The sequence below is a fragment of the Rhinopithecus roxellana genome, chromosome 1, assembly GCF_007565055.1.
Source record: "Rhinopithecus roxellana isolate Shanxi Qingling chromosome 1, ASM756505v1, whole genome shotgun sequence".
Taxonomy (NCBI): domain Eukaryota; kingdom Metazoa; phylum Chordata; class Mammalia; order Primates; family Cercopithecidae; genus Rhinopithecus; species Rhinopithecus roxellana.
Genome location: NC_044549.1, coordinates 166,803,282 through 166,826,544, shown reverse-complemented (window position 1 = coordinate 166,826,544; position 23,263 = coordinate 166,803,282). Strand labels below are relative to the sequence as shown.

At 37.5% G+C, this 23,263-nt stretch overlaps 1 protein-coding gene across 1 annotated transcript; it reads left to right on the top strand.

The window, feature by feature from the left end:
* Positions 1 to 9,253: 9,253 nt before the first annotated feature.
* On the top strand, positions 9,254 to 16,670 carry LOC104658081 (E3 ubiquitin-protein ligase RING2-like). The gene is given in 2 exon segments (XM_030938771.1): positions 9,254 to 9,821; positions 16,168 to 16,670. Coding segments are annotated over 2 exon segments (1,011 nt in total). The 5' UTR covers positions 9,254 to 9,313.
* The last annotated feature ends 6,593 nt before the right edge of the window (positions 16,671 to 23,263 follow it).

Here is a 23,263-nt window from a genome sequence, read left to right as displayed (position 1 = left end):
TGTTGTATTTTCTGATTTTTTTTTCCTTTATTTTGCAATTTGTGATAGGGCTTCATGGGTGGCATTTTTTTTCTTGTGGCTCTGTTATTTCCTTTAATCTCCTTTAATTTATTTAGCATCTTTTATTTCCTAAACATCCAATTGCCTTAAAATTTTTAGACTATGAAGACTAAGCTATCTGAATTTTTTTTTTTTTTTTAGGGGTTTTTTTTTTATTATTATACTTTAAGTTCTAGGGTACATGTGCATAACGTGCAGGTTTGTTACATATGTATACTTATGCCATGTTGGTGTGCTGCACCCATCAACTCGTCAGCACCCATCAATTCATCATTTATATCATGTATAACTCCCCAATGCAATCCCTCCCTCCTCCCCACTCCCCATGATAGGCCCCAGTGTGTGATGTTCCCCTTCCCGAGTCCAAGTGATCTCATTGTTCAGTTCCCACCTATGAGTGAGAACATGCGGTGTTTGGTTTTCTCTTCTTGTGATAGTTTGCTAAGAATGATGGTTTCCAGCTGCATCCATGTCCCTACAAAGGACTCAAACTCATCCTTTTTTATGGCTGCATAGTATTCCATGGTGTATATGTGCCACATTTTCTTAATCCAGTCTGTCACAGATGGACATTTGGGTTGATTCCAAGTCTTTGCTATTGTGAATAGTGCTGCAATAAACATACGTGTACATGTGTCTTTGTAGTAGAATAATTTATAATCCTTTGGGTATATACCCAGTAGTGGGATGGCTGGGTCATATGGTACATCTAGTTCTAGATCCTTGAGGAATTGCCATACTGTTTGCTATCTGAATTATTATTCTGTTTCCTGGGGATAGTCCCAGTTAAATTAGTCTTTATACTCTTTCTTTATGTTACTTTTAATGTTAATTCTCTTTTGTTTCTTTCTCTCACTCTTTCTCCTCCTCCCTCCCTCACTTATATCTTTCTATCATCCTCTCTCTGGTGTATGAGAGGGTGGTATTATTATTCAGATATCAAGTCTAAGTTATGCATTCTTTTATTAAGCCACCTTTTGGTTTAAGCATAGTACAGAAAAGCGTGAGAATAACTTTCTGCTTTGTTTGACCTTTACTTCTCCTCTATAAAATACATCACCTCTGTGGAGTTCATGTCTCCTCTTAGTGCTGTATATTTCAAACGCCACTGTTGGTCTTACTCATCTTAAGTCACAGACTCTTCACAGGGTAGCCTCAGGTCATGCCACACTCCCCTCTGTACCCCACTTCACCTACAGCCATTTATTCAATGATTTCAAGATTGTCTGTGTTCCTCACTTCTGCAGGTTGCTCCATTTCATGGCTTAAAGCTGGGTCTCTATTACTATATCCCCATGTCTCTAGATTGTCCTGTACCTACACATTTCTATTCTAGAAAACAAAGTTTCGTCAGATGGCCCTTCAGGGCTGCAACACTCACTTTAATAAAGATGTCTATTTTTTCTAAATTATAAGAAAGTTTGTGTCAGCTTTTGTTATCATGCTTCATTATAATTCAAATTTTACTGTAATACTATAATTGGGATGTAATCTAAAAACGTGATTTGAGTTTGTGAGTTGTTCTCTATGATTTAGCAAATAATTTCCTTTTCTTTTTTTCTGTTCTTTTCATCTCTTTAGAAAAAGAGAGTAAAAATATTATTGAAATGGAACTCTACCAGTACTAACTAAAAATTCTCTTTTTCTTAATTAAGTAATCTGGCTATATCATTTTTCTAATTTAAAAATAAAAATGATTTTAAAATTAGCACACGTTTTTCTTTTTTTAATCATTAATCACAACTTCAGGGTTAGCCATGGGATAAATCATTGTTCCAGGTCGTTGAAATTCAGACAAAACATAATTTATGATTTATAGATTAAAATATAAAAAATAAGGAGAATTAAATCTCAAAGGTTTACTGAATCTTGTTGAAAGGTTATTTTTTGAGTGAAAAATGGAAAGGTCATTGCCATTGTATAAATGTTTGTATAAAAGGGTGGGGAGGATAATTAATTAAGATTTTCCTTTATTAAACCGCAGAATAAAATAGCACTAGAAAGTTGTGACAGAAAAACAAGTAAACCTCGGATTAATCCCCTAAGGACTAAACTCTGCAGGACTCCTTGCTCCAAATTCCTTCCCACAGGGCCTGGAGAAAGTCCTGTCTACAGACCATCAGTCTTGCAAAACAGGTCATTTTGACCCAGTGTATTGTATGTGCTCTCCCAACCCACCTCTGGCACAGCATCACATAATAATTAGCAGACTTCTTATCTTAACTAACATATGCTAAAATCAAACTTAATCATTCTTCTCTACTGACTCCAAGTTTTCTAGACAAAGACTGATTTCTTTAACCAACTGCAAATTAAAGAGTCTCTGAATCCACCTATAATCTGTAAGACCCTGCTTCAAGATATCTTGCCTTTTTCAGCCACGCTAACGTATAACCTCTATGTATTGATTCATGACTTTGGCTATAACTTCTGCTTTCTTAACATTTATACAACAGAATTGTAGTCTGACTGCCTTAAGAGCACATTCTCAGGACTTTTGGGTTTGTGTTTTCTCTGGGCCACAGTCACTCCTATTCACTCAGAATAAACCTCTGAAATATTTTACAAAGTTTGCTTGTTTTTTTTTTTTTTTTTTTTTTTTTTTTCCCAATCTATGCCCCTATTGTATCATTGTTTGGGAAATTATTTTCTAATAAAAACACGGTTAGAAATATAATAACTGTTACAAAAACATTCCACCAATTTGATTGTACTGGTGATAAAATGATTCCCACACCAGTACAAGTTATGTCTTGTAAAACGTATATAGTTACATTTTTACTTCATGATGTACTTATTATAGTTGCTATTTTTATTTTTAAATAATTTCAATGTAGATAGGAAATGACAAGAGCTTCTTTTGATTTCAATATTTGGGGTAAATTCAAGAGTCAAATTAGTGAAAAATGTATCAGTGACATTATCTCCCAGAGGCAATTCACTCACAAACCAGTAACAATGGCCAATCAGGTAAATCATGCCTCTGTATTTCTGTCCCAAGGAAGCAATATGGGAGCTAACAGAGTTACTATTAGCAGAAATAGCATAGAAGAGATATGCTTTGGGGTTATCAGAAGGAAACACGTTCTCCTTTCTCTCCCAGGAGAGCAGAAAGTATGAGTGTCAGAAAACGAGCATCTCTTCTCTTCTGCTGCTGCCTGGATATTTATGGGTGGGAGACTGTAAAAGTTTGGACAGGCAGTAAATGCTCTGTCCCTCCTGAGCTCTGCTTTTTTCAGGAAACAGTAATTTAACATTTTAGGAAAGAATATGTCAGAGCATGAGAAAAGAAGAAAAGCAGATTGATTTTGAGGAAAATGAGATAGATGCATTCTTTGCACTTCAACATATTCTGTGAAGTGAAACTACATCTGTTTCTAAACAGTCCCTCAAACCACAAAGCAGTTGAAGGTCAGAAGAATGAAAATAGCAACTGAATAGATAGTAGACACATCTAAAAATTGGACTTTCAGAAGGCTCTAAACAAAGTCAAAAGACAGCTATATAAAATGATAAGGAATATATAAACTATGTTGTGTGCTATTCCAAAGTAGGACAATTATTTTGGTTAACTAGAAAGTACTATGACTATCATAAAAGCCAAATATAGATCACATATTCTCATGAATATAATACATGGTTAACCCAAATAATGAAATCAACATGGTTTATCCTTTTTAGTTGGTTCCAAAGACATTTTAAAACCTTGCATTTCTTCTAAATTATACTGATTAATATTTTATTGCATTGATGAAAGTATATCAAAATTTCTATTTTCAGAATATTAAGTTTCTATTTGCAGAATATTTCAGAATATTAAATGAAACATTTAATATGTAAGCATGTATGTTGCCTGTCATCCTAAAAAACAAAGCATTTAGTTTAAGAATCCCATTTAACAGCTGTAAAACCAAGATGCAGAGATGGTCAATGCTTTCCTCATTCTCCTAACACCTAGATCTAAATGCTGCTATGTCATATTGCCTAGCACAACATTCCCTCTGTGTGAGAATAGTACTTGGTTGGGTATACTGGATGGTATGCTAAGAAAAGGATAAAGACTATGGATATAAAAACATGTCTATACCTCTAACAGTTATGAGTATATAATTTCAAACTTTGGTTGCTTGTCTTTAGCATCCTTTCTCCAATGCCACCAGTCTGCCCTCTTACTAGCCAAAGATTTCCCCTCCCCTGAGCCTCATGGCCTCAGGGTTTTCTTCTTATATGATAGGATAGGTAATGGCCTGGGAGTTTTCAATGTTACATGTGTAACTGAAGAAACTGACCACCAAAGGTTTAAACAATAAAGACATTTATTTATCCCACAAAGCAAGAAGGTGCCTTTTAGATATCAAAGTAGAAATGTCGAATAGGCATCTGGATTTTTCAGAAGGGATCAGGGCTGGAGATATGGGATGGAATGAGATGAGATTTCATAGATAGAGTGAATAGAGGAGAAAAGGAGAGGAACAGTAGTGAGTCCTAGCCACTATCAATACTTAGAGATCAAGAAGAGAGAAGGGAACTAACAGGGAGAGTACAATGTATACCAGGGAAACCAGCAGAAGTGATGTCTTAGAAGAGATTTCAAGAAAGGAGTAGTCTACTTTGTCAACTGGTGCTGGAATGTCAAGAAAGCAGTGCGGTAGTACAATATCTGTCCTGCCTTTTAAAATCCTTTAAACTTAATGGGTTACTTTGAATACTGGCAATTTTAATGACCCTAGCTCTTGATTAACAGAAAAATGTTGAGGTAGTGATGAGTTTCAGATCCCACCCCCTAAATGATAGATTAGATTAGATTAGATTAGATTAGATGATATAGATAGATAGATGAGATAGATAGATAAATAGATAAAAGCAGAATCTGTCAGTACATATGTCAAGTAGAAAACTTTCTTACTTAACAGCATGTAGTAAAAGATAATGAGAGATTACTGGACTAAATTAGAAGAACAAATTGAAGAGTTAAGTATGAGGAGGGACAAAACAGCAAAGGCATTAGGAGAAAACTTTTTCTTTTGGACTTTCTAGATGCAAATTATCTGGGCCGCTACATGTTAAATACTGTGCCAGTTTTGTTATAAGTTCAAGCTATATTTCATTAAAACAGCAAATGTTGGTACATCCTCCAAGGCCTAAGGATGCTGATAATAACTAGGTTCTTAAACATTTCTCCATCTTAAGATCTGTTATCACAATCTCTGTGGAATGAGAAGATAATTCAAAATGTACTAAGCATGTAAACATGTGCTACCCTCCAGTTACTATATACTTTCACATACATTGCCTCATTTAATCTGGAAAGAGCTTTGTGAAGGCAGTATCACCAAATCCTTTTAGAGGTAAAAATAAACTGTATTTCAAAGAGGCTAAGTAGCTTGTCTGAGGCCACACAACTGGTAAGTATCAAGGCTAAGGTTGAAACATAGATTTGATTCTAACTGCAAGACCTTCCTGCATCCATGGGGAAGGGGAGCCTAGAACGTGTTTTTGAACTTCTCAACCTGCTTCACAATTTAAGGATGTGCGCAGCAGAGCATACCAGGGGCCCCTTAGATGTTCAGGAAGGTTTAGGGTCTATTTAGAGTGAGGGTGCTCACGGGCAAGAGATCTTAACTGATGACTCATGGAGATCGATGTGGGGCTTCAGGAGAAAGCCAAAGAAAACAAGTCCAGATAAGACTTCCCAAATACACTGGAATTGTGAGTCTGGAGGGAAGAGGGTATAGGAGGGTAAATAATTTTTCCTGTCTTCAACCCTTTGCTGTCTATAGATTGTACTTCTCTAACTCATCCTACAGCTACAGGAATTTCCCAAAGAACTTGTGGACTTGAAGGTGTGAGCTAGGTTTGGGGGCAGTAAGTCTGTGGTTTTGGAAGCTTCCTAAATTGCAAAACAACACCTTAATGTGAAAACATGTATGTTTTTAAAAAGAAAATAAAATTTCAGTACCTTCCAAATGTATTAGGCCAAACGGAAAAGTTAAGCCCTGAAAGCTGACTCAGGTAACATGACTGCTTTTCTTCTCTGGTGGCTGGTCATTGCTTTCTGACCTTGGTGTTGACTTGTATACTTTAACCACACTCCCCATTCTTTATTCAAATTTCAACTAAATGACGTGGAGATAAGAGATCCTTGTGACTGTTACCTCTTTCAATAGAATGTTAAACAAGCCCCTTAGAGTACAATTAATAGTAGCCAATCAAATCTTATACCTGTATGTTAGCTTTTCTTTGAAAATGTAATTCTGTTCAGCACCTTCATTTTGCCTATATATATGATCCTCATTTTTCTCCACACTGGGAGCACTAATCCCCATTTTGTAGTGTAGATCTGCTCCCAAGACAGCCGCTTTCACACTTTCCACTTGGATAAAGTCTCTTTAAATTAGATTCTGACCCTTTTGATTGTTTTAGGTTGACATACTCAACCTTTAAGAATATATACATAGATTAGGTTGGTGCAGAATAGTTGCAGGTTTTGCCATTGCTTTTAATTACTTTCAATTACTTTTGCACCAACCTAATATGTATGCATGTGTGTACACATATGTATTTTTCTTTTTTTGAGACAGTCTCTCACTCTGTTGCCCAGGCTGGAGTGCAGTGGCACAATCTCTGCTCACTGCAAGCTCCGCCTCCCTGGTTCACGCTATTCTCCTGCCTCAGCCTCCTGAGTAGCTGGGACTACAGGTGCCCGCTACCACACCTGGCTAATTTTTTGTATTTTTAGTAGAGATGCGGTTTCGCCGTGTTAGCCAGAATGGTCTCGATCTCCTGACCTCGTAATCCGCCCACCTCGACTTACCAAAGTGCTGGGATTACAGGCATGAGCCACCACGCCCAGCCCACACATATGTTTTTTAGTGGATTGAATTGTGTCCCCTCAAAATTTATGTTGAAATCTTAACCCCCATTACCTCTAGAATGTGAACTTATTTGCAAATAGAGTAATTGCAGATGTAATTAGTAGGATGAGGTCATTAGGGTAAGTTCTAATGCGTCATGACTGGTATTCCCATACAAAGGGGAAATTTGAACACAGAGACACACATACATACAAAAAAATTCCATGTGAACATAAAGGTTGAAATGCTTCTGCAGGTTAAGGAATGCCAAATGTTGCCAGCATGTGTGTGTGTGTGTGTACACACAAATATATGTATTTGACATATATATGTGTGTGTGTATATATATACACACACATTGTATACTGTATTTTTTCTGATCAGTTTCTATTGGCAAGTTCCAACTTGTCAGAAAAACCATCTCACCCTATAGCCTGGTTATTATGATTTTTCAATAGTTCTCATGAGTATGTGTTCATTCAACTTTTTGTCAGCTTCCCAGATCAAAATGAAATGGTAAGCAAATATAATATAAAATTGAAGCCACTTGTTATTATTTTTATTATTTTGGCTTATATATTAAATTATAGCTGAGTGAAAAATGCCAGAGTGATAGGAAAGGGGTTGTGTGTGACTCAGAGAGAGGACACGCCAGTTTTCTCGCTGATCAGGTCAATGTTTCATGAAGAATAATGTGCTCAGTGTGAGCAGACACTTACCACTTTCTTCAAGAGTAAGACTGGCTTCCCGGCTTCTCTCTGGGTGATGGAAATGATAAACAATCTTCTACAGGGTAGGCTGTTCATTACACATGGGCACATTCACAAAACACTTGGTCAACTATCTTGGAACGACATGATTGGACCAGCTGTCCATTCTAGTCTTCAAAAGTTTTTTGACACAGGAGGGCATTCTGTTGGCAAAGTCACAAGTGATGTCATTCACACCATAGTCTCAACATTCAGCATCCAATTGGAAGACTTCTGGTGAATGTGATTCTTTCTTACTGTTTCTCAGATTCTCAGAAAAGTATTATAAATCATATTATTTTAGAACAGGAAGTTCTAATCTCTTTAGGGGTCCATACATAGACTTCAGATGGATATCTGTACCTTCACAAACATGCACACTATTTGGCTTTATGCTATTTTTTTTTTTTTCCTTTTGCTGATAGTCATCACAGATGAGATGCCAAGGACATATTTTTGTGAACATCACACCTTAAAAGCACCAGATATCCTAAGTGTGTGTACAATGTACTATCTTAGGCAAGAAAACCACTCCGTGTTGTAGAAATACTGTAGCACCTACAGGTGACTGGATCACACAGTGAATGACCAGCTCTGCTGGCCAAGAACAGTAGTCACTGAATTCATTAAGAATCTGAAGTCTGTTAGAAGTTTGGATAAACTGAACTTTATTTATGTCTGTATTTAAGAAGTGTGTCAGACAGAAAGTAGACATGATTGTAAGCTATTGTCATTAGTGAGATGTCCGTGAGTCAATGTCTTGTCAGAATTCATCTCAGTTTTACACTGGGAGCTATATTTAAAATAATATAACTATCTATACATTGGTTAGATTTGTCAAAACTGTAAATATTCCTTGAAAAATTATGGGAAAAAGAGTTTGCAGAAATTTTCTTATCTTTTAAATAACAGACCCTGAGATACAGAGTCAGACATTATTTATTATTGTTGTTTGATTTTATTTTTCTGAAGTTGCAATGGAAAGGATGGCACTATAAATCTCTCAGGATGGAGTTAGATCTTATCTAAGTTGGGAGAACAAAACTGAGCTAGACTTTGGTACTATCCAGCCTAATGCTTCTTTGAATAATTTTATTTTGACCATTTTTTCAGCTAGCTATATTTTTATGAACATTAAAAAATGGCATTTTGAAACATTAATACAATTAGACACAAATGAAAATTGAGAAAAATCTTAGCTTCATAAACAGTAGCAAGAGCATTAGTATCTCAAATCTAGATAAACCCCTAAAAATGAATATAAAAAATATCACCAACATTAACAAGGCCAATAAGATAGGCAGTTTTAAAAATGTACACAATTGAATGATAATTATAGGACAAAACTTCATTAATAAAAAACCTTAACACCCTCAGGTATTATTTTTATGTATAAAATTTGGAGGTCAAAAGTTATAATAGTAAGTGCTGCAGAAGGTTTGAAGAAGTGACGCTGTCATAAATGAGGTTGATTAAAAAATGGCACCATTTGTTTGAATGGCAATCTGGCAACAAATCACAAAAGGTTTAAAATGTGCATATGTTTTGAGCAAGGTATTACATTTGTGAGAATGTAACTAAACAGGCAGCTGATACCCGAGTCTTGCTCCGGCCGTGGCAGCGGAGCCCCAGGCTGGGGCAGGAGCCGCAATGTCTCAGGCCGTGCAGACAAACGGAACTCAACCATTAAGCAAAACATGGGAACTCAGTTTATATGAGTTACAACGAACACCTCAGGAGGCAATAACAGATGGCTTAGAAACTGTGGTTTCACCTTGAAGTCTACACAGTGAATTAATGTGCCCAATTTGTTTGGATATGTTGAAGAACACCATGTCTACGAAGGAGTGTTTACATAGTTTTTGTGCAGACTGCATCATCACAGCCCTTAGAAGTGGTAACAAAGAATGTCCTACCTGTCGGAAAAAACTAGTTTCCAAAAGATCACTAAGGCCAGACCCAAACTTTGATGCACTCATCAGCAAAATTTATCCAAGTCGTGATGAGTATGAAGCTCATCAAGAGAGAGTATTAGCCAGGATCAACAAGCACAATAATCAGCAAGCACTCAGTCACAGCATTGAGGAAGGACTGAAGATACAGGCCATGAACAGACTGCAGCGAGGCAAGAAACAACAGACTGAAAATGGTGGGGGGGGCGGAGCAAGATGGCAGAATAGGAACAGCTCCAGTCTCCAACTCCCAGCGTGAGCGACACAGAAGACCGGTGATTTCTGCATTTTCAACTGAGGTACTGGGGTCATCTCACTAGGGAGTGCCGGACAATCGGTGCTGGTCAGCTGCTGCAGCCTGACCAGCGAGAGCTGAAGCAGGGCAAGGCATCGCCTCACCTGGAAGTGCAAGGGGGAAGGGAATCCGTTTTCCTAGCCAGGGGAACTGAGACACACAACACCTGGAAAATCGGGTAACTCCCACCCCAATACTGCGCTTTAAGCAAGCAGGTACACCAGGAGAATATATCCCACACCTGGCCGGGAGGGTCCCACGCCCACAGAGCCTCCCTCACTGCTAACACAGCAGTCTGCAGCGATCTTATCCGCAAGGCAGCAGCGAGGCTGGGGGAGGGGCGCCCGCCATTGCTGAGGCTTAAGAAGGTAAACAAAGCCGCTGGGAAGCTCGAACTGGGTGGAGCTCACAGCAGCTCAAGGAAGCCTGCCTGTCTCTGTAGTCTCCACCTCTGGGGACAGCGCACAGCTGAAGACCAACAGGGGAAGCAGCGGGGGCCGGTGCAGACGCGAACGACTCTGTCTGACAGCTTTGGGGAGAGCTGTGGATCTCCCAACTCGGAGGTTGAGATCTGAGAATGGACAGACTGCCTGCTCAGGTGGGTCCCTGACCCCTGAGTAGCCTAGCTGGGAGACATCCCCCACTAGGGGCAGTCTGACACCCCACACCTCACAGGGTGGAGTACACCCCTGAGAGGAAACTTCCAAAGGGAGAATCAGACAGGTACACTCGTTGTTCAGCAATATTCTATCTTCGGCAACCTCTGCTGCTGATACCCAGGCAAACAGGGTCTGGAGTGGACCTCAAGCAATCTCCAACAGACCAACAGACAGTCGTTCTGACTGTCAGAAGGAAAACTATCAAACAGGAAGGACACCTATACCAAAACCCAATCAGTATGTCACCATCATCAAAGACCAGAGACAGATAAAACCACAAAGATGGGGAAGAAGCAGGGCAGAAAAGCTGGAAATTCAAAAAATAAGAGTGCATCTCCCCCTGCAAAGCAGCGCAGCCCTTCGCCAGCAACGGATCAAAGCTGGTCAGAGAATGACTTTGACGAGATGAGAGAAGAAGGCTTCAGTCCATCAAAATTCTCAGAGCTAAAGGAGGAATTACGTACCCAGCGCAAAGAAACTAAAAATCTTGAAAACAGAGTGGAAGAATTGACAGCTAGACTAATTAATGCAGAGAAGATCATAAATGAAATGACAGAGATGAAAACCATGACACGAGAAATACGTGACAAATGCACAAGCTTCAGTAACCGACTCGATCAACTGGAAGAAAGAGTATCAGCGATTGAAGATCAAATGAATGAAATGAAGTGAGAAGAGAAACCAAAAGAAAAAAGAAGAAAAAGAAATGAGCAAAGCCTGCAAGAAGTATGGGATTACGTAAAAAGACCAAATCTACGTCTGATTGGGGTGCCTGAAAGTGAGGGGGAAAATGGAACCAAGTTGGAAAACACTCTTCAGGATATCATCCAGGAGAACTTCCCCAACCTAGTAGGGCAGGCCAACATTCAAATTCAGGAAATACAGAGAACGCCACAAAGATACTCCTCCAGAAGAGCAACTCCAAGACACATAATTGCCAGATTCACCAAAGTTGAAATGAAGGAAAAAATCTTAAGGGCAGCCAGAGAGAAAGGTCAGGTTACCCACAAAGGGAAGCCCATCAGACTAACAGCAGATCTCTCGGCAGAAACTCTCCAAGCCAGAAGAGAGTGGGGGCCAATATTCAACGTTCTTAAAGAAAAGAATTTTAAACCCAGAATTTCATATCCAGCCAAACTAAGTTTCATAAGTGAAGGAGAAATAAAATCCTTTACAGATAAGCAAATGCTTAGAGATTTTGTCACCACCAGGCCTGCCTTACAAGAGACCCTGAAGGAAGCCCTAAACATGGAAAGGAACAACCGGTACCAGCCATTGCAAAAACATGCCAAAATGTAAAGACCATCGAGGCTAGGAAGAAACTGCATCAACTAACGAGCAAAATAACCAGTTAATATCATAATGGCAGGATCAAGTTCACACATAACAATATTAACCGTAAATGTAAATGGACTAAATGCTCCAATTAAAAGACACAGACTGGCAAACTGGATAAAGAGCCAAGACCCATCAGTCTGCTGTATTCAGGAGACCCATCTCACATGCAGAGACATACATAGGCTCAAAATAAAGGGATGGAGGAAGATCTACCAAGCAAATGGAGAACAAAAAAAAGCAGGGTTTGCAATACTAGTCTCTGATAAAACAGACTTTAAATCATCAAAGAACAAAAGAGACGAAGAAGGCCATTACATAATGGTAAAGGGATCAATTCAACAGGAAGAGCTAACTCTCCTAAATATATATGCACCCAATACAGGAGCACCCAGATTCATAAAGCAAGTCCTTAGAGACTTACAAAGAGACTTAGACTCCCATACAATAATAATGGGAGACTTCAACACCCCACTGTCAACATTAGACAGATCAACGAGACAGAAAGTTAACAAGGATATCCAGGAATTGAACTCATCTCTGCACCAAGCGGACCTAATAGACATCTATAGAACTCTCCACCCCAAATCAACAGAATATACATTCTTCTCAGCACCACATTGCATTTATTCCAAAATTGACCACATAATTGGAAGTAAAGCACTTCTCAGCAAATGTAAAAGAACAGAAATTATAACAAACTGTCTCTCAGACCACAGTGCAATCAAACTAGAACTCAGGACTAAGAAACTCAATCAAAACCATTCAACTACATGGAAACTGAACAACCTGCTCCTGAATGACTACTGGGTACATAACGAAATGAAAGCAGAAATAAAGATGTTCTTTGAAACCAATGAGAACAAAGATACAACATACCAGAATCTCTGGGACACATTTAAAGCAGTGTGTAGAGGGAAATTTATAGCACTAAATGCCCACAAGAGAAAGCAGGAAAGATCTAAAATTGACACTCTAACATCACAATTAAAAGAACTAGAGAGGCAAGAGCAAACACATTCAAAAGCTAGCAGAAGGCAAGAAATAACTAAGATCAGAGCAGAACTGAAGGAGATAGAGACACAAAAAACCCTCCAAAAAATCAATGAATTCAGGAGTTGGTTTTTTGAAAAGATCAACAAAATTGACAGACCGCTACCAAGGCTAATGAAGAAGAAAAGAGAGAGGAATCAAATAGACACAATAAAAAATGATAAAGGGGATATCACCACTGACCCCACAGAAATACAGACAACCATCAGAGAATACTATAAACGACTCTACGCAAATAAACTAGAAAATCTAGAAGAAATGGATAATTTCCTGGACACTTACACTCTCCCAAGGCTAAACCAGGAAGAAGTTGAATCCCTGAATAGACCAATAGCAGGCTCTGAAATTGAGGCAACAATTAATAGCCTACCCACCAAAAAAAGTCCAGGATCAGATGGATTCACAGCTGAATTCTACCAGAGGTACAAGGAGGAGCTGGTACCATTCCTTCTGAAACGATTCCAATCAATAGAAAAAGAGGGAATCCTCCCTAACTCATTTTATGAGGCCAACATCATCCTGATACCAAAGCCTGGCAGAGACACAACAAAAAAAGAGAATTTTAGACCAATATCCCTGATGAACATCGATGCAAAAATTCTCAATAAAATACTGGCAAACCGGATTCAGCAGCACATCAAAAAGCTTATCCACCATGATCAAGTGGGCTTCATCCCTGGGATGCAAGGCTGGTTCAACATTCGCAAATCAATAAACGTAATCCAGCATATAAACAGAACCAAAGACAAGAACCACATGATTATCTCAATAGATGCAGAAAAGACTTTTGACAAAATTCAACAGCCCTTCATGCTAAAAACGCTCAATAAATTCGGTATTGATGGAACGTACCTCAAAATAATAAGAGCTATTTATGACAAACCCACAGCTAATATCATACTGAATGGGCAAAAACTGGAAAAATTCCCTTTGAAAACTGGCACAAGACAGGGATGCCCTCTCTCACCACTCCTATTCAACATAGTGTTGGAAGTTCTGGCTAGGGCAATCAGGCAAGAGAAAGAAATCAAGAGTATCCAGTTAGGAAAAGAAGAAGTCAAATTGTCCCTGTTTGCAGATGACCTGATTGTATATTTAGAAAACCCCATCGTCTCAGCCCAAAATCTCCTTAAGCTGATAAGCAACCTCAGCAAAGTCTCAGGATACAAAATTAATGTGCAAAAATCACAAGCATTCTTATACACCAGTAACAGACAAGCAGAGAGCCAAATCAGGAATGAACTTCCATTCACAATTGCTTCAAAGAGAATAAAATACCTAGGAATCCAGCTTACAAGGGATATAAAGGACCTCTTCAAGGAGAACTACAAACCACTGCTCAGTGAAATCAAAGAGGACACAAACAAATGGAAGAACATACCATGCTCATGGATAGGAAGAATCAATATCGTGAAAATGGCCATACTGCCCAAGGTTATTTATAGATTCAATGCCATCCCCATCAAGCTACCAATGAGTTTCTTCACAGAATTGGAAAAAACTGCTTTAAAGTTCATATGGAACCAAAAAAGAGCCCGCATTGCCAAGACAATCCTAAGTCAAAAGAACAAAGCTGGAGGCGTCACGCTACCTGACTTCAAACTATACTACAAGGCTACAGTAAACAAAACAGCATGGTACTGGTACCAAAACAGAGATATAGACCAATGGAACAGAACAGAGTCCTCAGAAATAATACCGCACATCTACAGCCATCTGATCTTTGACAAACCTGAGAGAAACAAGAAATGGGGAAAGGATTCCCTATTTAATAAATGGTGCTGGGAAAATTGGCTAGCCGTAAGTGGAAAGCTGAAACTGGATCCTTTCCTTACCCCTTATATGAAGATTAATTCAAGATGGATTAGAGACTTAAATGTTAGACCCAATACCATAAAAACCCTAGAAGAAAATCTAGGTAGTACCATTCAGGACATAGGCATGGGTAAGGACTTCATGGCTAAAACACCAAAAGCAATGGCAGCAAAAGCCAAAATTGACAAACGGGATCTAATTAAACTAAAGAGCTTTTGCACAGCAAAAGAAACTACCATCAGAGTGATCAGGCAACCTACAGAATGGGAGAAAATTTTTGCAATCTACTCATCTGACAAAGGGCTAATATCCAGAATCTACAAAGAACTCAAAGAAATATACAAGAAAAAAACAAACAACCCCATCAAAAAGTGGGCAAAGGATATGAACAGACATTTCTCAAAAGAAGACATTCATACAGCCAACAGATACGTGAAAAAATGCTCATCATCACTCGCCATCAGAGAAATGCAAATCAAAACCACAATGAGATACCATCTCACACCAGTTAGAATGGCAATCATTAAGAAGTCAGGAAACAACAGGTGTTGGAGAGGATGTGGAGAAATAGGAACACTTTTACACTGTTGGTGGGATTGTAAACTAGTTCAACCATTATGGAAAACAGTATGGCAATTCCTCAAGGATCTAGAACTAGATGTACCATATGACCCAGCCATCCCACTACTGGGTATATACCCAAAGGATTATAAATTATTCTACTACAAAGACACATGCACACGTATGTTTATTGTGGCACTATTCACAATAGCAAAGACTTGGAATCAACCCAAATGTCCATCTGTGACAGACTGGATTAAGAAAATGTGACACATATACACCATGGAATACTGTGCAGCCATAAAAAAGGATGAGTTTGCGTCCTTTGTAGGGACATGGATGCAGCTGGAAACCATCATTCTTAGCAAACTATCACAAGAAGGGAAAAACCAATCACCGCATGTTCTCCCTCATAGGTGGGAACTGAACAATGAGATCACTTGGACTCGGGAAGGGGAACATCACACACTGGGGCCTATCATGGGGAGGGGGGAGGGGGGAGGAGGGAGGGATTGCATTGGGGAGTTATACATGATATAAATGATGAATTGATGGGTGCTGACGAGTTGATGGGTGCAGCACACCAACATGGCATAAGTATACATATGTAACAAACCTGCACGTTATGCACATGTACCCTAGAACTTAAAGTATAAGAAAAAAAATAAAATAAGATAAAATAAAATAAAATAAAATAAAATGTGTAAACATTGAAAATGATGGAGCCAAATTTTGTTTACTGATAATTGACCTGTTTCCTGAGATATTTACCAATAAAATAACCTACTTAACTAAAAAAAAAAAAAAAAAAAAAAAAAGAAAATGGTAGTGGAGCAGAAGATAATGGTGACAGTTCACATTGTAGTAATGCCTCCACACATAGCAATCAGGAAACAGGCCCTAGTGACAAACCAACCAAAACATCTGATGATTCTGGGCTTGAGCTTGATAATAACAATGCAGCAATGGCAATTGATCCAGTAATGGATGGTGCTAGTGAAATTGAATTAGTATTCAGGCCTCATCCCACACTTATGGAAAAAGATGACAATGCACAGATGAGATACATAAAGACTTCTGGTAACACCACTGTTGATCACTTATCCAAGTATCTGGCTGTGAGGTTAGCTTTAGAAGAACTTCGAAGCAAAGGTGAATCAAACCAGATGAACCTTGATACAGCCAGTGAGAAGCAGTATACCATTTATATAGCAACAGCCAGTGGCCAGTTCACTGTACTAAATGGCTCTTTTTCTTTGGAACTGGTCAGTGAGAAATACTGGAAAGTGAATACACCCATGGAAGTTTACTACACACCTACAAAGGAGCACAAATGAGCTTTCAAAAACCATTTCTGAGACTGAACTTTTTTATAGCCTATTTCTTTAATATTAAAGATATACTGGCATTACTTTTATGGACAGATCTTGGATATGTTGTTCAATTTTCTTTCTGAGCCAGACTTGTTTATGCTATTCAAATCTTTTCCCCTTAATTTAAGATTTCCTTTTTGGAAGGGATTGCAATTATTCAGTATTTTTTTCTTTTCTTTAAAAAAATATATCTAAAATTTCTTGTGGTTTTTTTTCCCCACAAAGTGTGGTTCCACTTGGAGCACCCTTTTGACCCAGGAATTTTTCAGTTTCTGTATTCTTATAAGATTCAGTTGGCTGTCCTTTTCCTGCTCCCCTTAAAAGATTTTTAATCATACAGAATGTTAAATATGTATTCTGACTTTTTTCCCCCCGGAGTCTTGTATATTTATAGTTTTCTATATAAACTGTAGTATCTTCATGAGGACCCAAGGCTCAGATTTACTGTAATTAAAAATAATTCTCATAGGATTATTCTTTTCATGGTATTTTCTTCCATAATATCTCATTTTAAAAAGAAGTTCTTTATGAACTTAGTGTCCATTGTCATGCAATGTTATTTTTTTTCCATTCTTTTTCCCCGTAATTTTGGAATTTCTGGTCCTGGAAAGAATCAAACAAAATCTTAAGTTCTATGAGAACTTGGTTCATTGACAGATTTTGCTGAAGAAAGAAAAATTAAATTGGTAGTAAAATATAGTCTTCAAGTATATATTTGAGAGTGCTTTTTTTTTTATTAGTTCTGCTGTCACTTCATTTCCTTTATTATATGTGATTTTTTCCCTTTAAAATATCAGAGATAATGGAGATGTTTTGCACTTTAGCCTTGATGAAAAGTACAAGATATGTTCAGAACTTCCCTAAGTTTTTTCTTATTTGTAGCCACATAAGTTTCAAGAATAACATGGCACACAGAACAATGGAAAAAAGTTTGTTTCCATTGGAAAAGTATATCATTTTGGGGTTGCCACATCAGTTTATAAATTTGGAGCTCTTCTAACTACACTCTGTAGAAGGTTAATGGAGCTTGAGCCCTGCTTTGATATGTAGTGAAAGATAATTCTGTAGAAAAACGTCAGCCAGTAGGGTAAAGTCATTCTACTGTTCTTAATTTTTATATTGAGGGACAATGTTGGATGTTTGGGTGCCAGAAGGCTTTTTTGACAGGTCAGAAATAAGATTGACTTGTGTGTTGTATTTCATCTCTCTCCAGACTCTAGGTATGTTTCCAAGTTTATATATCACAGTATTTAAAAAGACATGTTTGCATTGAGAAATTAACCCTAAAGGGTTTTTGATAGGACGGTGTAGACCCCCAGTACCTTTGTAACTAAAGTCTGTCTAGTCATTGTAAATATTTATCTGTCAGTTTTGACAGATTGGGGCCAGCCTGATGTTTTTTTTTTTTTTTTTTTTTTTTTTTTATATATATATTTTTTTAATATACTTTAAGTTCTAGGGTACATGTGCATAACGTGCAGGTTTGTTACATATGTATACTTATGCCATGTTGGTGTGCTGCACCCATCAACTCGTCAGCACCCATCAATTCATCATTTATATCATGTATAACTCCCCAATGCAAGCCCTCCCTCCTCCCCCCTCCCCCCTCCCCATGATAGGCCCCTGTGCGTGATGTTCCCCTTCCCGAGTCCAAGTGATCTCATTGTTCAGTTCCCACCTATGAGTGAGAACATGCGGTGTTTGGTTTTCTGTTCTTGTGATAGTTTGCTAAGAATGATGGTTTCCAGCTGCATCCATGTCCCTACAAAGGACGCAAACTCATCCTTTTTTATGGCTGCATAGTATTCCATGGTGTATATGTGCCACATTTTCTTAATCCAGTCTGTCACAGATGGACATTTGGGTTGATTCCAAGTCTTTGCTATTGTGAATAGTGCCGCAATAAACATACGTGTGCATGTGTCTTTGTAGTAGAATAATTTATAATCCTTTGGGTATATACCCAGTAGTGGGATGGCTGGGTCATATGGTACATCTAGTTCTAGATCCTTGAGGAATTGCCATACTGTTTTCCATAATGGTTGAACTAGTTTACAATCCCACCAACAGTGTAAAAGTGTTCCTATTTCTCCACATCCTCTCCAACACCTGTTGTTTCCTGACTTCTTAATGATTGCCATTCTAACTGGTGTGAGATGGTATCTCATTGTGGTTTTGATTTGCATTTCTCTGATGGCCAGTGATGATGAGCATTTTTTCATGTGTCTGTTGGCTGTATGAATATCTTCTTTTGAGAAATGTCTGTTCATATCCTTTCCCCACTTTTTGATGGGGTTGTTTGTTTTTTTCTCGTATATTTGTTTGAGTTCTTTGTAGATTCTGGATATTAGCCCTTTGTCAGATGAGTAGGTTGCAAAAATTTTCTCCCATTCTGTAGGTTGCCTGTTCACTCTGATGGTAGTTTCTTTTGCTGTGCAAAAGCTCTTTAGTTTAATTAGATCCCATTTGTCAATTTTTGCTTTTGCTGCCGTTGCTTTTGGTGTTTTAGACATGAAGTCCTTACCCATGCCTATGTCCTGAATGGTACTACCTAGATTTTCTTCTAGGGTTTTTATGGTATTAGGTCTAACATTTAAATCTCTAATCCATCTTGAATTAATCTTCGTATAAGGGGTAAGGAAAGGATCCAGTTTCAGCTTTCTACTTATGGCTAGCCAATTTTCCCAGCACCATTTATTAAATAGGGAATCCTTTCCCCATTTGTTTTTTCTCTCAGGTTTGTCAAAGATCAGATGGCTGTAGATGTGTGGTATTATTTCTGAGGACTCTGTTCTGTTCCATTGATCTATATCTCTGTTTTGGTACCAGTACCATGCTGTTTTGGTTACTGTAGCCTTGTAGTATAGTTTGAAGTCAGGTAGCGTGACGCCTCCAGCTTTGTCCTTTTGACTTAGGATTGTCTTGGCAATGCGGGCTCTTTTTTGGTTCCATATGAACTTTAAAGCAGTTTTTTCCAATTCTGTGAAGAAACTCATTGGTAGCTTGATGGGGATGGCATTGAATCTATAAATAACCTTGGGGAGTATGGCCATTTTCACGATATTGATTCTTCCTATCCATGAGCATGGTATGTTCTTCCATTTGTTTGTGTCCTCTTTTATTTCACTGAGCAGTGGTTTGTAGTTCTCCTTGAAGAGGTCCTTTACATCCCTTGTAAGCTGGATTCCTAGGTATTTTATTCTCTTTGAAGCAATTGTGAATGGAAGTTCATTCCTGATTTGGCTCTCTGCTTGTCTGTTACTGGTGTATAAGAATGCTTGTGATTTTTGCACATTAATTTTGTATCCTGAGACTTTGCTGAAGTTTGTTATCAGCTTAAGGAGATTTTGGGCTGAGACAATGGGGTTTTCTAAATATACAATCATGTCATCTGCAAACAGGGACAATTTGACTTCTTCTTTTCCTAACTGGATACCCTTGATTTCTTTCTCTTGCCTGATTGCCCTAGCCAGAACTTCCAACACTATGTTGAATAGGAGTGGTGAGAGAGGGCATCCCTGTCTTGTGCCAGTTTTCAAAGGGAATTTTTCCAGTTTTTGCCCATTCAGTATGATATTAGCTGTGGGTTTGTCATAAATAGCTCTTATTATTTTGAGGTACGTTCCATCAATACCGAATTTATTGAGCGTTTTTAGCATGAAGGGCTGTTGAATTTTGTCAAAAGCCTTTTCTGCATCTATTGAGACAATCATGTGGTTCTTGTCTTTGGTTCTGTTTATATGCTGGATTACGTTTATTGATTTGCGAATGTTGAACCAGCCTTGCATCCCAGGGATGAAGCCCACTTGATCATGGTGGATAAGCTTTTTGATGTGCTGCTGAATCCGGTTTGCCAGTATTTTATTGAGAATTTTTGCATCAATGTTCATCAGGGATATTGGTCTAAAATTCTCTTTTTTTGATGTGTCTCTGCCAGGCTTTGGTATCGCTCCGCCCCCGGTATGAAAACTTAAAGGTATATATTCAATTTTTTACCATTTTATTGAAAATATTTAAAATCTGTTTTTACAGGGGTTTTTTTTTTTTTATAATCTGTGCCATGAAATTTGAAAACCACCAAAAATCAAGGGAACTTTTATATATTCAATTCATTTTCTGGTGTAATGTTAAAGTTGTATAGATTATTAATGCATGCCCACTGAATATAACCCTGGTTTTGTGATAAAACTGCTTAGATTTTGTTGATGACGTTAGATTAGTAGTTGCGTTAAATAACTAAATTCCCATTGTGATTATTAATTGAAATTTTGTCTTTAAGCAGAGTTATTTGTGAAGATAAGCTTTGTGCTTAGAGAATGTATGTGTTTTTATCTGTCAGTATGGGAGGATATAAACTGCATCGTTAATGAAATTATTGGTTGTGTAATCCTTTGTGAAATATAATTCTAGGTATTTGATAGGGTATTGAGTGTATTTTGTGTGTGTGTGTGGATGTGTTGGAGTAGGGGGAGAGGAGATGCTGTCGGCCATCACTACCAACCAAGGTTTCAAAAAGTATTATCTAAGTAATTTCTGTTATCACTATCTCAACTGAGGAACAAAAGGCTCACCACAAGTGGTGTGAAGGCTTTGGGTACTTATTTCTAAATTTCTTTTATGGTAACATACACATAATCAAATTTACAATTTTAGCCATTTTAAAGCACATAATTCAGTGGGGTTAGGTAAATTCACTGTCCTGTGTAATGATCACTACTGTCTACTTGTAAAACTTTTTCATCACCCCAAACAGAAACTCTGTGTGCAATTAAAGTAATGCATTTCTCTTCTTAACCCTTAGCAACCTCTATTCTACTTTCTTTTTTTGAATTTGACTATTTTAGGTGTCTCATGTTAAGTGGAATCACACATTATTTCCAAGGTTCATGTGATAGCATGTATCAGAATTTCATTCCTATTTATGGCTGAATAATATTGTATGTATATGCCACATTTTGTTTATCCATTCCTCTGTTGATGGAGACTTTTGGTAGTACTGCAGCGAACATTATTGTAGAAGTATATAATTGAGTTCTGCCTTCTGTTATTTTGGGTATATATGAAGGAACAGAATTACTGCATCATATGATAATTCTATGTTTAATTTTTTGAGGAACTCCAAACTGTTTTCCATAGCAGCTTCATTCTTTTATATTCCCACCACCAACGAACAAGGGTTCTGGTTTTTTTGCATCCTCTGTAATACTTGTTATTTTATTTTCTTCTTTTAAAAATAATTATCCGAAGGGGTATCCTTATAATAGCTGTCTTACTGGATGTCTCCTTTCATTGTGGTTTTAATTTGCATTTCCCTAATAGCTTGTGATGCTGAGCATCTTTTCCTGTACTTATTGGTCATTTGTGTGTTTTCTGTGAAGAAATGTGTATTCATGTCCTTCACCCATTTTTGATTGGGTTCTGTTGTTGTTGAGTCGTGAACATTCTTTATTCTAGCTAGTAATCCATTATCAGATACATGATTTGCAAATATTTTCTCCCATTCTGTGGGTTTTCTTTTGATTCCCTTGATCATTGACAGAATTTGATGTACAGAATTTTTTTATTTTGGTGAAGTCTAGTATATGTGTGTTTTTTCTTTTGGCTGTGCTATTGGTGTCATATTCAGGAAGACTGCCAAATCCAGTGTCATGAAGATAAAAAAAAAAAAAAAGAATGTAACTAAACAAATCTTTAGGAATTTTGTGAAAAGGATATTTAGTAGGATAATATTTATAATAACAAATGCTTAAAAATCTTTTCAATCTTCAAAAATAAGGGATTATTTAGCTGTGATACTATCAAATAATGGAATATTAGGCAACTTTTTAAGATACAAACGTGGAAGAAGTCTCGTAATATAGGCAGTTTTTGCTATGTTGCAAAGAAATAGAAAATAGATTACGTACCATAAAATTGTGATCACATTTTTGTACACATTCATCTATCTATATATCCACAAAAATGGGAAAAATATCTAAAAGTAATACATTAAATGTTAACAGTGGTTATTTCAAGGTAGTGGAAATATGAGTTTTTTTAGTTCAATTTTGCTTCTGTGTGTTCTACTTTTTCTATAATGACCATGCATTATTTGTAAAATGGACAAAACTGAATAAAAATATTTTACATATTTTTCTACATTCTTTGAGCATTAGCAAACTAATTCAAGAATCTCTGCATACTACCATGTAAGTGGGTTCATATTGAAGAGAAAAATATTGAAGCACTTTCTCTTCCTCAGCTTCACGGAAAAGTAGAGTTTTGACAATTCATACAAAGTAGAATAAACAAGTAAAATTTCAGGAATCTTGGTAATATAAACATTAAATAAAACATAATGAATAGATTGGAAATAAGAATGGGTCCAGTCTGTTAAAGTAAGATTTTTCAAGTGCCTGTGAATACTGATTTAATCCAGGCAATGCATACCTGGACAGTTTCATCAAAAAGAAAAGTGTTTTATGGAAAATGACCCTTTCAGATTAGATTTTTCTTGTACCTATCACCTTATCCATTGTTACATAGACAGTTGAAACTTTGTATGAAGTAACTAA